Genomic DNA, 16992 nt, shown 5'->3' with positions numbered 1-16992 from the left:
AACATGCTAAATCATGCTAGATTCATGCTAATTTCTTAGAATCATGCTAGAATAATGCTAACTCATGGTAGTATCATGCTATTACCAACCTCAGACAGAGGGATCAACTTTAAAGCTTTTTACTGGCTTGCTTCAGTCTTTAAAGGGGTTTTATTGTTGACTGCAGGGATCTTAAACACTCTTTTAGCCAACTTGATACGTTTTCAAACTAAATAAACTACTTCCAACAGACTTTCTCAACCCACCATTAAGTTTGTCATCAAACTTTACTGACTAGTTTTTAGCATGTGGTTCATTCAAAACAGAGACACTGAAATGCAGATGAGGTTTAATCCGTTTAATAGATGACCAATAGAAGGAAATCCAATTAAATTTCATAATAAACCACAAAGTGCAACCACTAGTATTATCCTCAGCTCGTGTGTCCCAATGTTAGTTATCAAAACAGAACATCTGTATTGCAAATTCACTAAATAAAGACTTCAAAATTACCTAGCAAAATCTAAAACTCGGCGATTGTAAACCAGCAATCACATCTTTCACACACATTCATGCACGTACATGTACCTTCAGATTCTTCCTTTATTAGGAGCGAGACACACATCTTTGATCCGTCTCTTTAAAACACATTCAAAGTGCCACAATTATCTTGCAGATATCAAAAAACAAAGTGCTACGCGTCATTTTACTGAACTGATTGACTGGTGGTTTAGTTGCGAGTCTTCCTGATGTCTAGTCTGGGAAAGGTTCGCTCTGATTGGAGGATATCTCTCCGCTTCTTATCTCTATGTAGGTGGAAGTGATGCCTTATTTGTTGAGATATGCATCCAGCCAGAGCTCGCCAGATTTCTCCAAAGACCTGAGAAGAAAAGAATGCTAGTGATGAAGCATCGGAGTAAATGAACATCAGTGCAGAGTTTGTGTTTTGCAATTATGACCTTTTGATACAAGTATACTGGATCCTTTCAGGATTACTCATTTACAATTGTGTTTATTTCACCTCAATTCCAAATTAGAATTTTTTTTTCTCAGTTCTGATATTTTCCCCTTCAGAATTCAACATTTACAATTGACATTTTCCTCAAAATACCAAATTAAGTCCGTGAGACTTCAAGTGTCCGTCTTACCTAATGATATCTGCAAATGCTCCGTACAAGGTCTTCTCTTGGTATTTGACTCCGTATTTCTCACATAGAGCTCGCACTCGCGGAGCGGCACGCCAGTAGTTGTGGCGAGGCATTGTGGGAAAGAGACTGGAATGAAACAAAGCTCAGTTATGAAATGCTGAATACACACTGACAACAAAAAAGCGCACTCGTTTTTCTTACTGGTGCTCGATCTGGAAGTTGAGGTGTCCGCTGAACCAGTCGTTGAAGGCAGACTGCTCGATGTTACAGGTCGCGACCAGCTGAATAACAGAAAGTTAATTGTTGATGTACATTCCAGTACACTAGAATGAGTTCAAACCCAACACGGCTGAAAATGCACCTGCATGCTGAGCCAGTCTTGGTGTTTCTCGTAGTCGATGTTCATGGGGATGTGGCTCATCTGTGTGACCCAAACAAACCAGTGGCTCTCCATAAACCTGTGGACCACAATAATGTACTGTCATACTTTATCCTAAGTGTGTGTGTGTGTGTGTGTGTGCGTGTGCGCGCACTTGAATAGGTTAAATGCAAAGCACAAATTACCATACCTGACCACGCCACAACTTTCACTTTACTTTGAATTTCCCTGTTTCACTTTCATTTCACTGTTTCACTTTCGGTTTCACTTTTACTTTTGATTTCACTTTCAGTATTTTTTATTTCACTTTCACCACATTTGACTTTCACTTCACATTTTACTTTCGCTTTCACTTTAAAAAATTTTTTTCACTTTCACTTGACATTTGACTTTCCCTTCACATTTTACTTTCGATTTCACTTTAACTTCATTTATTTTTCACGTTCACTTCACATTTTACTTTCGATTTCACTTTAACTTAATTTTTTTTCACTTTCACTTCAAATTTTACTTTCACTTTCAATTTCACTGAACCTAAGCATTGTTTCTTTAATGTTTATGATTACCTAATGCCATATTAAACTTTAATGTTACTTGCAGTTTTTAGAAAGCGTTTAAAGTGACTACAAACTACTGCAAACAATTTTCACCCAGAAACTACTAGAATTGAATGATATCACAGATCCATAAAAAGAAGCTGCAATAAAATAATGAAACAAATGAATGAAACAAATAAAAAAGGAAGGTAATATTTAACTAAATAGTAAATTCTAGGAAATTTTACTTCAATAATCATAAGAGAAATTAATCAGCGGCAGAAGTTTTACAAAAAAAAGGATTATGGAAATTAGTGAAATCAGAAATCATTGTGTATAGATGAAATTTCACCTTGTCGAAAGTGTGTATTTTGTGCACACAACATGGATACTTTTTTATTACTTAAAATTTCCCTTTTTTTCCTAATTTTATTTTTTCGGTTATTTGATTATAAATGCCCAAATCATGTCATTCATTAGATTAAAAAAAGTATCTAATTAGATCATGTTAATAACTTTAATTTTAAGCAAACAGCTATAAAAAAATATCTGTATTTATACAGTATATGTATATGGACACTCTTTAACCATATGAAAATCTATAACAGTAACTTATATTATATACATATTTAATTAATATATAAAAGAGCTTTTCCAGTTAACAAAAGGTCAATTTTGAGAAAAATGTTGAAATAAAATGTAGCGAAAAAATATTAAATTCTGCAAATCAAAACAAAAAAGTAATTAAAATTAGAGGTAAAAAAAAAGTTAATAAAATGTTAAGAATCAACTTATTACTTTAAAGTGGAAAAGATTTTACTTTTTTATATAAGAAAAGTCATTCAATTTTTATTACATTTTTCATTTAACTCAATATTTTCATTAAAATATTGAGACACACTTTTTTTTAATTTTGAGAAAAAATAATTTTGTTTTAATTTTAAGAAGAAAAAATAAGTTTAAATAAAAAGTTAAGAATAAACTCCGAAAAGTGATTACATTTCAAATAAAAGGTTATTTCGGCTCTACTGTGTCATCACTGCAAAAACAACTGTGAACAATTTTTATTTCTTTATTTATTCTTTTTTAAAATGTACTAGCAAGCCTACTTTGCACCTCAGCATCTGATAATCCATTTATTAACATAATATCTTCAATAAACATGCTGAAACTGAACTACTCTAATATAAAATAAACCATTTTTTTTTAATACCTGACGAAATTAAAGAGAATCACAGCCCAAAAGACGCCGTAGAACTGCGTGTAACACAGGAAGTATCGGACATAGTAGCTGATACACCACACCAGGTCCTGCAGGAGATAAGAAGAGCAGAGATTAGATAAACACACAGAAGAAGAAGAAGAAGATGATGATGATGATGAGTTAAAGAGATCACCCACCACCCACATCCCATGACTGATCATATTGTGAAAGATCTGGAACTGGAAATACACTGGGATGAGCAGAGGAGGACCAACTAAGGGGAAATAAAAACACAGTAAAATGAGGAACGTCAATATATAGTATGTTCTAGATCAGATGATGTTTTCTGTTGCTACTTTAGCCTTTTTTTACCTGAGTGAGATGCTATTTAAAGTCAAATAAATCAAATATAATATGGTGAATTAGAGAAATGTTTACCTCCGACTTTTCTTTATTTGATTATTTTATATCAGATTTTAAAAATAGATTTTTAATCGATGTTTACTTTATGGAAAAGGATTAGGGCCATGAAATAATAAAATACAACACCATTTTGAGATAAAGTCATTATGATGCAAGATTATACTTGTTGAGAATAAATGCATAAAATTTTGAGAATGAAGTCGTTTCACAAAAAAGTTCCTACAATTTCATGAAAAAAAGTGTTTTAAATAATCTGGATTTTCGAGAATGAATTCATTGTGTTTTGAGAAAAAAGTCATTAAAATATTACAAAAATTTTATTATATTTTGAGAAAAAAGTTTAAATAAATTTGAGAAATAAATCATTAAATTTTGAGAATAAAGTCGTGTTTTGAAAAAGCAATTGTTACATTTTGACCAAAAAGTTTAAATAAACGGTTGAGAGTAAACTCATTACATTTCAAGAATAAAGTCTTTACAATTTAATGTATTTTTAAATAAAATATCAACTCATCAAAAATTGTTTCATGAGAAAAAAATGCTGCAATAATATGCTGAGAATAATCTCATTGATTCTGATCATTTGAAAAAACAAACATTTTTATTACATTTTATGAAACTTTGAGGAATATGTAAAAAAAAATTGAGAATAAACTCAATAAATTTAGTGAATCCTTTCAATTTTGAGAAAAAAAAAAGTTAAAACAAAATGTTGAAAATAAACTTATTAAGTTCCGCAAAAAACAAAAATAAAAAAGTGACTAGATTGTGAGAAAAAAAGTTTAAATAAAATATTTCTCAAAAAAGAGATTTTTTTAAAGAAATTTTGATAAAGTTTTGTTTAGGAAAAAAACTTTTAAACAAGTTTTAAACAAACTGTTGAGAATAACCTCATCACATTTCAATAAATTGTGATTAAATTTAAATATTATTTTTAAATAAAATGTAAACTCTACATTTTGAGAGAAAAGGGTGTTTTGAGTCATTAAATTGAGGAAAAACAAATGCTGCTATAAAATACTAAGAATAAACTCAATAAATTTTGTGAATTGTTTTAATTAAAAAAAAAGTTGAAATGTTGAGAATAAATTAAAATACCGCAAATAAAAAGAAAAAAAGTGATTACATTTGAGAAGAAAAGCTGAAATAAAATGTTGAGAATAAACTCAAATTTTAGAGAAGTCATAAAACTTTTATATATTATTTAAATAAAATGTCAACTCATTACATTTTGAGAAAAAAAATGGTGTTTTATGTCATTAAATTGACAAAAAAGTTTAAAGACATTGTTGACAATAAACTCACTACACTTCAAGAATGAAGTCATATAATTTTTTTTTTTTAAATAAAATGTAAACTTGTTACATTTTGAGAAAAAAATTGTGTTTTAGGTCATTAAATTGAGAAAAAAATGCTGCAATAAAATGTTTAGAATGTGAGAATAAAATCATTTTGTTTTGAGAAAAAAAATATATAATTATATATAATATAAAAATATATAATATAAATAAATATTTATTTTATTTAAAAAAAATGTGTTTTATTAAAAAGAAGATAAAATGTGGAAAAATATTGAGTATAAACTCATTCAATTTTATTGTGTTTCAATTTTGAGAAAAAAAAATAAAAAAAAAATGTTGAGAATAATCTCATTAATTTCCGCAAATAAAAAAGTGACTAAATTTTGAGATATAAAAGTTTACATAAAATGTTTCTCAAAAAATGAAAAAAAAAAAAACTCATTAAATGTTGAGAATAAAGTTGTGTTTTGAAAAAACAATTGTAACATTTTGATGAGAAAGTTTAAATAAATTGTTAAAATTAAATGTCACATTTTGAGAAAATATTATGTTTTGACTCATTCGTTTGAGAAAAGACAAATGCTGCAATAAATGTTGAGAATAAACTCATTCAATTCCAAGCAAAAAGTTTTGAAAAAAAAAACAAACTTGTTCCATTTTAATGAAGCTAAATAAAACGCCTGAGAGTAACCTCATTAAGTTTTAAATGTAGAGATTATCAGACTGAAGTAAATCTTGATATTAGGATCATTATAAAAATGTCAGTAGGAATCCCAAACACTGAACACTTACTGAAGAAGAAGTACTTGTGCTGATGGTTGTAAGGCAGATGCTTGATCTTCTTAACGCCGTACTGTAATAAACACACACAGAAGCACTGGGATCAGATGGAGTGCTTCCTCTGTGTGTTTACCATCTGCATGGTGTGTGTTTGTACCTCCACGGGCTGCACGTTTCCCACCACAAACGCATTCAGCATGTTGACGTCCGGGTCCTTCTTGAAGATGTTGGGTTTAGCGTGATGCTGGAAGTGCCGATGGTTCCACCAGCCTGCAGACGCTCCCTGAACATACACACACACACACACGCACGCACGCACGCACGCACGCACGCACGCACGCACACAAGCACACACACACACACACACAGACACACACAATCTGCACCATCAGCTTCAACAATGAAACACAACTTCGACTGTAATGCAAGCAACAGATCGATGATGAGTTTAAGTTAGCATGCTGCTAAACTAACAGCATGATGCTTTTAGCATGTTTCTAAGTCACAGTTCTAATTAAAATGTAATATTTTACAGAACGTTTTACTATTCTGTAAAATATTACATTTTAATTAGAACGCTAATGCTAATTTATGTTATCAAAAAGTTAGAAACATGCTAATATACATGTTAACAGTATCTAACCATGCTTGAAAATGTTAGCTCCAAGCTAATTCATGCAAACAAGTTGCTAAATCCTGTTAGATTGCTATTTTAGAAGAACAGCGTGTTATTATGATAGAAACATGCTACCAACATCAAAATTCATGCTAACAGTGTGGTTTAACATGCTAGAAAGTTTGCAGGGTTTACATCCTCAAAGAATGCGGTTTAATGCTAGATTTGTGGTAACCATGCTAATTCCTGCTAAAGAAAAATTGCTACTTCAAGCAACAAAATGCTAATTCAAGTTATATACGCATTGTATACAAACAGAATATTATCATGACAGAAACATGCAAGCAACATCCTAATTTATGCTGACAGTATGGTTAAACAAGCTCAAAACATGCTAGAAAATGTTAACTACAAACTAATTCATGCTAACAACATCCTAATTCATGTTAGATACCCATTTTATACAAAGAGAATGTTATTATAGAAACATACTAACAACATCCAAATTTATGCTTAAATTGTGGTTTAACATGCTAGAAAGTTAGCAATGTTTACATCCTAGAAGATTGCTAGATACATACTAACAACATGCTAATTTGTGCAAAAAAATGGCTAATTTAAACAACAACAACATGCTAATTCAAGTTACTGCTATTTTAGCGTGATCATGAAAGAAACATGCTAGCAGCATCCTAATTTGTTGAGAGCATGTTTTAACATGCTCGAAACATGCTACAAAATGTTAGCTACAAGCTAATTCATGTTAACAACCTTCTAATTCATGTTAGATACTTATTTTTTAAAAATCATGACAGAAACATGCTAGCAACATGCAAATTTTTGCTAACAGTATGGTTTAACATGCTAGAAAGTTAGCAATGTTTACATTCTAGAAGCATGCTGTTTATTGCTAGATACATGGTAACAACACCATGCTAATTTGTGCAAAACAATTTGCCAATTTTTAATCATGACAGAAACATGCTAGCAACATCCTACTTTTTGCTGACAGTGTGGTTTACCAAACTTGAAACATGTTAGAAAATGTTAGCTACAAGCTAATTCATGCTAACAACATGCTAATTCAAGTTAGATTTAGCTATTTTATAAAAAAAAGAATGTTATCATGATAAAAACATCCTAGTTTATGCTAATTAACATGCTAGAAATGTGCTAGCTAACAAGCAATGTTTACATCCTAGCAGCATGCTGTTTAATGCTATATACATGGTAACACCATGCTAATTCAAACAAGAAATTTGCTGTTCCTTCAACCACATGCTAATTTATACTATAAACTTGTTAGCAATGTGCTAATTCACATAATAAATTTGTTTAAACATATTTCATGCCAACAATGTGCTAATTCATGTTAGAAACTTGCCAATTCACACAGTGTTACTATGCTAAACAATGCTAGCTAGTTTATTCATCCTAGCAGCGTGTTAAACATTGCTAGTAACATGGTAGCAGCATTTAAATTCATGCAAGAAATCTGCTTATTCATTCGAACAATGTGAAAATATGCTAGAAACATGCTAAGTAATGTGCTAATTTATGTGAGAAATTAATTTGTAATACAATTTATGCTAACAATGTAAAACACAAGGTTTTGTCAAGGCAAGATAAGTTTGTTTTCATCTTCAAATGACGCTTTAAATGTATTTTAGGCCCCGTTTACTTCATAAATACGTGCAAGCTGGAGGACTTTAATGTCTCATCATGACCGCTGCATTATTAAAACGTCGTGCAATGCATCATAATAACAGGTCATTTATCGTGAGCGTGCTGATACCTTCACGTGTCCGATGACAAATTTGTGCACCAAATGATTCATTCCAGAAGTTTTAAACACGGACAGATGACCGAAGTCATGCTGCAACCATCCAGCCTGTGACTACACACACACACAATAAAGCACAAGACAAAGAAAAAAAAAATTAAACACACCTCCTGCTACAATACAAAACCCCTAAACATCTTTGCTGAGTTTTAGCAGACAAGTTAAATACACCAGTATCCAGTATACAACATATTTTGGTTTTCATATCAGCTGCTTTTTCTTTAAAAACAAGATTTAAAGGGTTAGTTCACACACAAATCAAAATTCAGTCATTAATTATGTTGTGCTCAGCTCATGTTGTTCCAATCCCGAGACTTTTGTTTGTCTTCTGAACACAAACTAATATATTTATATTCATATTTTATTAATCACATTCAAAATAAAAGTTCATTTTGACATAAGATGTGTGTGTACTGTGTATATTTATTATGCATATGTAAATACACGCACATATTCATGCATATATTTGATTGTTTATTTAGATTTAGATTTAAAATATATGTGTATTTGATGGAAATTTTATATAAATTTAAATATATAACAAAATTTATTTGTATATATGTATGTATGTGTGTATCACAAATACATAATAAATATATAATACACACTCACATATATTATGTCAAAACAGTCTTTTATTCTGGATGCGATTAACCATGATTACGCTCTGCCCAGCACTAATATTTTGATATTATGAAATCGGAGAGCTCCCTCATCCTCCATTGACAGCAAGGGTCTCGAGACGTTCAAAGTCCAGCGAAGGAACCAAAAACGTTGTCAAAACAGTTCATGTGACTTCAGTGGTTCAACTTTGATCATATGAAGCTCCAAGAACACTTTTGTGCACCAAAATCTGTGATACAGCTTGAATAAGGGTGCGCGGTACTGTTTTGACAATGTTTTTGGTTCCTTCTCTGGACTTTAAATATCCCAGGACTCTTGTTGTCTATGGAGAATGAGGGATTTCATTTAAAATATCTTTATTTATGTTAAGAATTAAGTTCTCGGGGATTGGAACAATGAGTGTGAGTAAGTAATATCAAAATGTTTACTTTTGGGTGAACTAAGCCCTTTAAAAACATTGAGAATAACATATGTCCATTGTACCTGTGCAGTAGCCAGTATAACAGCGACGATGAGAGTGTTGATCCAGCCGGTGCCGAAGTACCACACCATCATGAAAGCTATGGCTTCCAGGAGCAGAATGTGGCCCAAATGCAGAGCGAAAAACAGCGGCTGGGTTTTAAAACAGCCTTCAGCCTCCAGACGCTCACGCAGGGCTCGGAAATCCTCCACAAGAGCAGCCTGACAGAAGTACGAACAAAGGAAAGTCTTACTTGTTTTATTTTGGCTAAAATAAAAGCAGTTTTAATTTAAAAAAATAAATAAATAAACATTTTAAGGTCAATATTATTAGCTCCTTTAAGCATTTTTTCCCCCATTGGCTACGAAACCAACCACTGTTATACAATGACTAGCTTATTTACCCTAACTTACATAGTTAAGCCTTTAAGCCAGTATTACTACTAACAACAGGGGCACAATTTACAATTTTTGCTATTTTTATTATTTTACCATCTCTATCCGTTTTTAAATTTAAATTAAATCGTTCCTGTTTGACAAAGACGAATGCATTTTATTTTGTATTTTACTGACTTCTATTATGTAGAAGCTTTTTTCTCATTACTTGTTCTGATGTAATTTGTTTAGTCTTTGTGTTATCCTTGTTGTTTGGGGTTTTAACAGCCTGATCTCACAAACTGTTTAACGTTTTGTCAGTTAAGTAGCTAATTTGCATAAACTCACATGAATTCAGGTGTACAAAAACGTATGATTTTAAAAACGAGGTGCGATACCCGCCGCTAAACCCAAACGTCATTGTGGGATAAGCAAATCGTACTGAATTGTATGAATGAGATCGCACGAATTCATACGAATTAGCCACCTAAATCAAAAAGTTTCGACTTGCCGTGAGATATCATTGGGTTTTAATTATTGTTAAGCACATTGGTCAACTTGTTTGTTTATTTTTGCTATATAAATTCTCAATGTCATTATTAACTATGACTTGTGCCTTAAACAAGCATCTAAATTGCTGAATTATTGATATTTGTCAAAGTGTTGAGTTTAGGTACACTTTATTAAGAGATCTTAAATATTATCATGCAGAATAAACGCATTAAGTTAGCGATAATAGACTCCAGTCCATTGAACTATTTGAAAATAATGCACACTTGAGGTGGTGATATGCTAACGGCATGAATATATGTATTATTTTCTATTAATTCAATGGACCATAGGCAATTATTCAGTTTATATTATGGTTCCTACACTTTAGTTTTGTTACTTTAGTTTTGCATTTTTAGGTGAGTTTTTATTTTGAAACTATTTTCAAATTTGCTGTTCATTTCAGTTTAAAAAAGTCTATTTATGCTAATGAGGGAGAGATGGTGACTAGTGGGCGGGGCTTTCCTCGTCTGATGACACGTACAACGGGAGAATGTCAATCAAAGTGTTTCTGAAGACTGTTTTTATCAAGTGTGATTATAAATAATGGATTGATTCATTTGTACCATTAGAAGCTGCTTATATTCACACACTGCTGCCACACAACTGTGTTTAAAGCCCTTATAAATGTAATTTTTGCATAATAGCTCCCATTTAAATCGAGTCAAGTGCAGTACTTGGGTTAAAAGTAGAGTCAACAAGTGCAGCAAGTCGCCATACAATTTTAAGTTGAATCAACTTTTTTTTCAGTAATTGTCTTGTTGGCTTTATTTAGTTTTTACTTCATAAACATTTCGATTTTGTTTTTTATATAATATTTCCTACATTTAAAGATTGTTGGAAGCATATGGAAGCATTAAACTGCCTTATGATATAATAATAGTAAAAGATAATTGATGACAGTGCATTGAAATATTAGGAAAAGATTAACCCTTGATAGTGATGAGGAAACACAAAGCAAAGTTACAGCTCAGGAGTGCATTATTTTCTAATAAGTCAATGAACTAGTGTGAATTATTCTGCTTATACTATGGTTCCCACCGCTAAAGCCACAGTTGAGAGGTTGTATTTCAGACATTTGTCAGGTTTCTTTCCTCAAACTCCTCCTGTGTGTAGCACTAGTTTCTCACACAACTCATTCAAAGCCTTCAGTTGTGTTTTGATGTAATTTCTGACTGTTGTAGCTGTGAAATAACCCAAACTCTACAGCGTAGTGATATGGAGCTGTAATGTGCTTAAAACCTGCCGGAACTACTTTAGATGTGTGTCAATCTGAAAATAATGGAATGTTCATTAGGCAATCTCAATCAAGCATTCAAAGTCTCGTTGTATAATATGTACTATTAAAACAGCAAAGCAAGTTTGCTCATAATTAAGTGAGAATTGATCCCTAGACATAAAGGCAGCAACAAATGCACTGAAATGTTTCGTGACCTGATTTTTAGGGATGTAAAAAAAAGAAAAAAACTCTGATCACTCAGAACAGGAGTGATAATAAAATTGGCCTTTGGTCAAAGTGTAATCCGAGAACTGCATTGTTGGCACAGTAAAGTCAACAGGCTGTTATTTGGGTGTCTGGGAAGTGGATATACTGCTTGATTGTCATTCTGCCATGTGAAGGTCATTATTCAGAGCTCATAAAATGATACAGTAGTTGATTTCTGAAATCAAACATAATGTGTAGGTCGTTCAGTACACAAATGAGTCCTTTTAATAAGCAATCCTCAGTTTGAACGGCTTTTAGGAAAGAGAGAATTCAAATTAAAACAGAAATAGATTAACATTTATTCACTGACTGTCTTGATCACCAGGTGATCTAGGCCCTACAGATCGCTGGAAAACATGCACTATCACCCGAACTACAATTCTGCCACTGAAATGAACTACAATCCCATCATGGCCTGCACTCACACACCTGGCCCAGATCCCCCATGATTGCAAACACAGATAAAGCTTGTGAGGACTGATTACCCAGACTATAAACACAGAGAAAAAGAGAAGGAGAAAGAGAAGGAGAAAGAGATCTAATATTCAAGTGACAGAAGCGTCAGTCATATTTTCATATTCATGACACATTTTCTCGTGTTTACTCACATTTTTCTGCCGGTCCTGACTGGGTTCAGATGCCTCCAGCTCTCCGATTAACAGCGGCTTCAGGTATTTCCTCACCAGCTGAAGGTTTGGATGGAACGCAGTAAACGCCTCCTGTCACAGCAGATTAAACTTGTCAGTCAGTTATCATCTTGATTTAGAGCTTATCAGAAACTATCACTGAAACATTACTACAAATAAACATGCCTTTCTGACACTCTTCAGAGAGGTTTTAAAATTTAATAACCTGTAAAAATCTAATGTTTATGTTAAATTTTAATACTCATACATGAGTCAACAATGTTTTTTAACAAGATAATAAAAGTGACTACGTCTACACGGACAACAGCAATCAAATTATTTGCCTTAATCTGAATAAGACAATAATAAGATTAAGGCATTTACGTGAGTTGCTTTTTGAACGTTCCTTTCATGATCTCGTTTCACATGTTATAGCACATAGTTCGATTAATGTCATTGCGTCACCACGATATCCACGTTTCCTCTGGAGTTTCATGTTATTTCGGGTTTCATTTTTGATTTTTTGACTTTAACTGCAGTTTGACACTTTCACTTTCATTCAGGAACATTTCATGCATGCCCCCCGTGTCAAACTGAGGTATTGGATGCGAACTGCTGGAAGAGTGTTGTTTTAACGGAATTTGATACCCCATGCTGTATGGGGAAAAAAACTCCCCATTTCACGATGCAGGTGTCTGTGGTCTTCACTGACTCGGTAGGTACAGATAATAGTGTCAGACAGCCGTGTGTGTATAGACTATCCTGTCTCTCAGATTTCGGTGTTTACATGTCAGTGCTGCACTGTAATAATGCCACTAAAATAGGCATACTTCACATCTTAATCTGATTTTTGTTTAGTTCGATTATGAACTTAATCAGAGTATTGTCTTAATCGTATTAAAATCGGATTATTGGAGTCCATGTAAATGTAGCCATTGTAATACATACAATAAAAACTATTGTCACTAATACAAAAAAATGTAAAAAAACAATAATACTTTTAATTTTACGTGGACAACAAAACGTGATATCTTGTCTTTGATACACATATTAATATGAGACTGTTTATTTATTCAGGTTTGTCCTAGAAATTTAGGCTTTAATGGCTTTATTACTATTATCATAATTATTTCTATTTGTTATTATTTTATTTTTCATGGTGATTTTTTTATATGTACTATTTTTTTTATCATTATTTTATCAGTTTTTTATTTTATTTTTTTACTTTATTATTTTCTCTTCTCTTGTTCTTGTTGCAAAAATGAAAAAAAAAGTGTCTAAAAAAAAAAAAGTCTCTATAGCCCCTTTTACACATACAGACCTTTCTGGAAAATTACCGGCAATTTTCCGGAAAGGTCTGTATGTGTGAACAGGCCCTTTTTGAAAATACCGGTAAATTCGTTCCGGCAATTTTCCGGAATGAGAAGTTGTAACATTACGGGTAATTTGCCGGAATGCTGCACTGTGTGAACGCAGAAGGAAGATTGCCGGAAAGAGCGCGTTCACGTCTAGAAGGTGCTGACGTAAGACGTCTACTTTAGCCAATCAGAACTTCACAACATTCACATCCGCGCTCTTTATGAAAACAAAAGCCTTTGAATATTTTCCAGACACATTTAGTTGCTAGATTTTAGTCAGTTAACATTTCTATGATCCTTCTTAATGCCAACTGTGTAAATAATTATCGATAAAATGCTTATGATAAACTGCTGTTTGTTTACCTTCAAGCTCTGATGCGTGTGCACGTAAAGCAGCCGGTGAGCGCCAGCACACACAATTATGTACATCTCGACATGTGAAAGTGTCCCTCTATATGTTTTCATCGAAGTTGTTCACAATACTTGTTCATCCACAGAGTTTGTAATGTAGCTAAATATTTACAAATACAAGCGCAGTCGTTTAGAGCTCATTTCTGCTTAATCATGTCAGAATTTAGCAGTAATTTGGAATGGATGTGTGAACGGTCTTTTCTGGAAAAATTCCAGAACGTCCATGCCTGTGTGAACAGCACTTTTTATTACCGGTAAATTACCGGTAAAGTCGTTCCGGTAATTTTCCGGATATTTACCAGTATCACTGTGTGAAAGGGGTTTAAGTCTGGCTTTTCAAATATGAATGTATTTTACATAAAAATAAATAAATAAATGAATAATCTTTGACAATATTATATTTTTAATATATAGTACATTTGGCCATTAATCAAAGCACAAATTAAGCATAGGCAATTTATTAAGCATGTTAAAACTTTAACAATAACACAACCAACATTTGACATTTTTTATATAAATAAACATCCCTTTTGGTTGATGTTTTGTAATCATTTTTATTACCATGATATTTTAAGCTTAATGTCTGATTTTGATGCCTAGACAAATAATGTGGTCATTTCTGGCACCAAGCCAATGTTTCTATCAAAGTTTATCACGCATGTTAAAAGTAAACCTGCAGGTTGTTTTACCGTGGCATCTTCTCCAGCGTAGTGTCCGAGGATCCTCAGTCCTCCAGGGTGTCTCTTCACCCACTGGCTGACGTTATAAACCTTCCTCTCCACCACGACCCATTGATCTCCATGTTTGGTGTGTTTCTGCACCTCCTCCCAGGTGTAGCTGCTGAATCTACCATTGGTGTCGGTGATTCGGTCCGTCTGCTGTCCTCCGCCACCCATCGCTGATCTCTGAACAGTGCTGCTCGCGTATCACTGCATCACAAAAGCAAAGCAGTCAAATACACTTTAAGCGTGTTAATTAAAGTTGTCCAAAAACAAATAGAGCATGGAATAATAGCCTTATTTTTTACAATAACATACAATATCAATATTTATTCATTTATTATTTACTTATTGCATGATTTATTCATTATACAATAACTATATTCACTTTGAATATTGGGTATTTTATAAGGCAACATATATTAAAGGAACTAAATATTAGTAATAATAATTTAATATTACAATATCATATTTTCTTTTGTTTTCAAATGTCCTTTTAAAAAAACATTTTTCATACATTTTTGCAATGAAGACATCCACTAAAATGTAATTCTTATCAAATGTAATGCACATAAAACCACTTTTGTACATTTCATTTCATGCACACAAGCATTTTTATACTATACATGATGGCTTATTTAAAGCAGTTTTTAGTATGATCACTAATTTTATGCTTTATAAATTTATGAGTAAAGGTCAGAATAATTACTGTGTTTCATTTTACAAACACTGAATGATGATAGGCATATAATGCATATATTTTTTCTCACCATAATTCCCCCAAAAAAGATACCCAAAATGTCTTTCGGTATTATGAGATGCAGTAAATCCAATTATTCAGAATTTTTAGTGCACAACAAGTTCTTGATATGTGAACTGTAAATAAATAAAAAACAAGCATAATAACTGGAAATAAATAAAAATAAATAAATCAAAATATGTAATCTACTGCAAGATCAACCCCGAAATATTAGTTCACACCAATGGAAGCCATTTTGTGCTTAAAATGACTCCTCTTTAATGCACAATTTTCACTTCTCTGATGAAAATTAATGATTTACAAATGAACAACTCCAAAGCAAGCCACCTGACATACTTTGGCAACCATAAATGTATTAATTTATCATTAATCTGCCCCATAAACCTAGCCGCTACGCTTTTACTGTACAAAAACCATGTCTATTTTTTCCCAAGCGCACTGAAACACAATCCTGGCTGTTGTTCAAGAAGGAGACAAAGAATGCTCACATAATCTCATTCAACATGCACAGGAAAGCAGAAGAATCCTGCAGAAATGCACAAATTAACACAATCTTGCTGGTTTATTTTACATTAGTACATTAGTTAATCAATATTACCCCAGTCAGTGACTTTTATTTAACTTTGCATGACAAATGACCATGCTAAAAAAGCAGGAACAGGCTAAGAGCATGTCAATAAAGGGTAAACACCAGAAATAAACACCACAAATAACACATCCTTTCTTTTCATTCACCAAATTGAACCTGATGAACTCATGATGTTAATTCATCTACTGAACGCGTCCATTGTTATATAACATGAGCTGAAAGGAAAAGTGCATTGAGTTAAACCTTTAATATTTGACTCACCCTCTCAGCAGGCACTTTGATCACACACTCACACTGTATTGTTGTGTGTGATGAGAAAGAGGAGCGGATGAGAGATTCATACTTTCTTATACACTCACTCACATCACTTGTACTTCTGCTGAATTCCGAACAGATCATTCGAGCGCCTGCAGCCAATCAGCGCGCGTCTCTGAGACAGTCTCGCGGACCGCCAGCCAATGGGAGGGCAGAGAGAACTTTGGAAGGGCGGGGAAAACGCGAGATAAAGAGAAGAGTTACTCAGGTTCGAGTTCTACATCAGTGAAGTGACAGAAAACTATAACGGCGGTAAAATAATGCATAGTACGCTTACAAAACCTAAAAATAATGCTTATAAGTAACATATCGTGGCATTTAGAGGGGAAAAAGTGACCGTTGGGTGACCTAATTCATGTGTAAAATTAATTGTGAAGGAAAATAATCCTATACCTGCATCAAACGAGCATTTATGAGCAGCCTAATTATCTTATCTTATTATATTATGAGCATTATCTGGGAATAAATGCTCGAAAATTAACTGTAAATGTCCATTCAGCCTGCGAACATGT

The 16992-nt window shown here is 32.8% G+C and overlaps 1 protein-coding gene across 1 annotated transcript; it reads right to left on the bottom strand.

Moving 5' to 3' along the window:
* Positions 1-322: 322 nt before the first annotated feature.
* fads2 (fatty acid desaturase 2) lies at positions 323-16538 on the bottom strand. The gene is made up of 13 exons (XM_056451574.1): positions 16427-16538; positions 14787-15026; positions 12311-12421; positions 9317-9514; positions 8162-8263; positions 5908-6033; positions 5763-5823; positions 3444-3520; positions 3256-3353; positions 1489-1585; positions 1329-1408; positions 1128-1253; positions 323-859 (listed from the first exon to the last, which is right to left on the bottom strand). The coding sequence occupies exons 2-13, from the start codon at positions 14991-14993 to the stop codon at positions 808-810; spliced, it is 1335 nt and encodes a 444-aa protein (XP_056307549.1). The 5' UTR covers positions 14994-15026; positions 16427-16538; the 3' UTR covers positions 323-807.
* Between the last annotated feature and the right edge of the window lie 454 nt (positions 16539-16992).

This window comes from Danio aesculapii, chromosome 25 (assembly GCF_903798145.1).
Source record: "Danio aesculapii chromosome 25, fDanAes4.1, whole genome shotgun sequence".
Lineage (NCBI taxonomy): Eukaryota > Metazoa > Chordata > Actinopteri > Cypriniformes > Danionidae > Danio > Danio aesculapii.
Note: the sequence above shows the minus strand (reverse complement) of the source record. Positions and strands in the feature narration are given on the sequence as shown.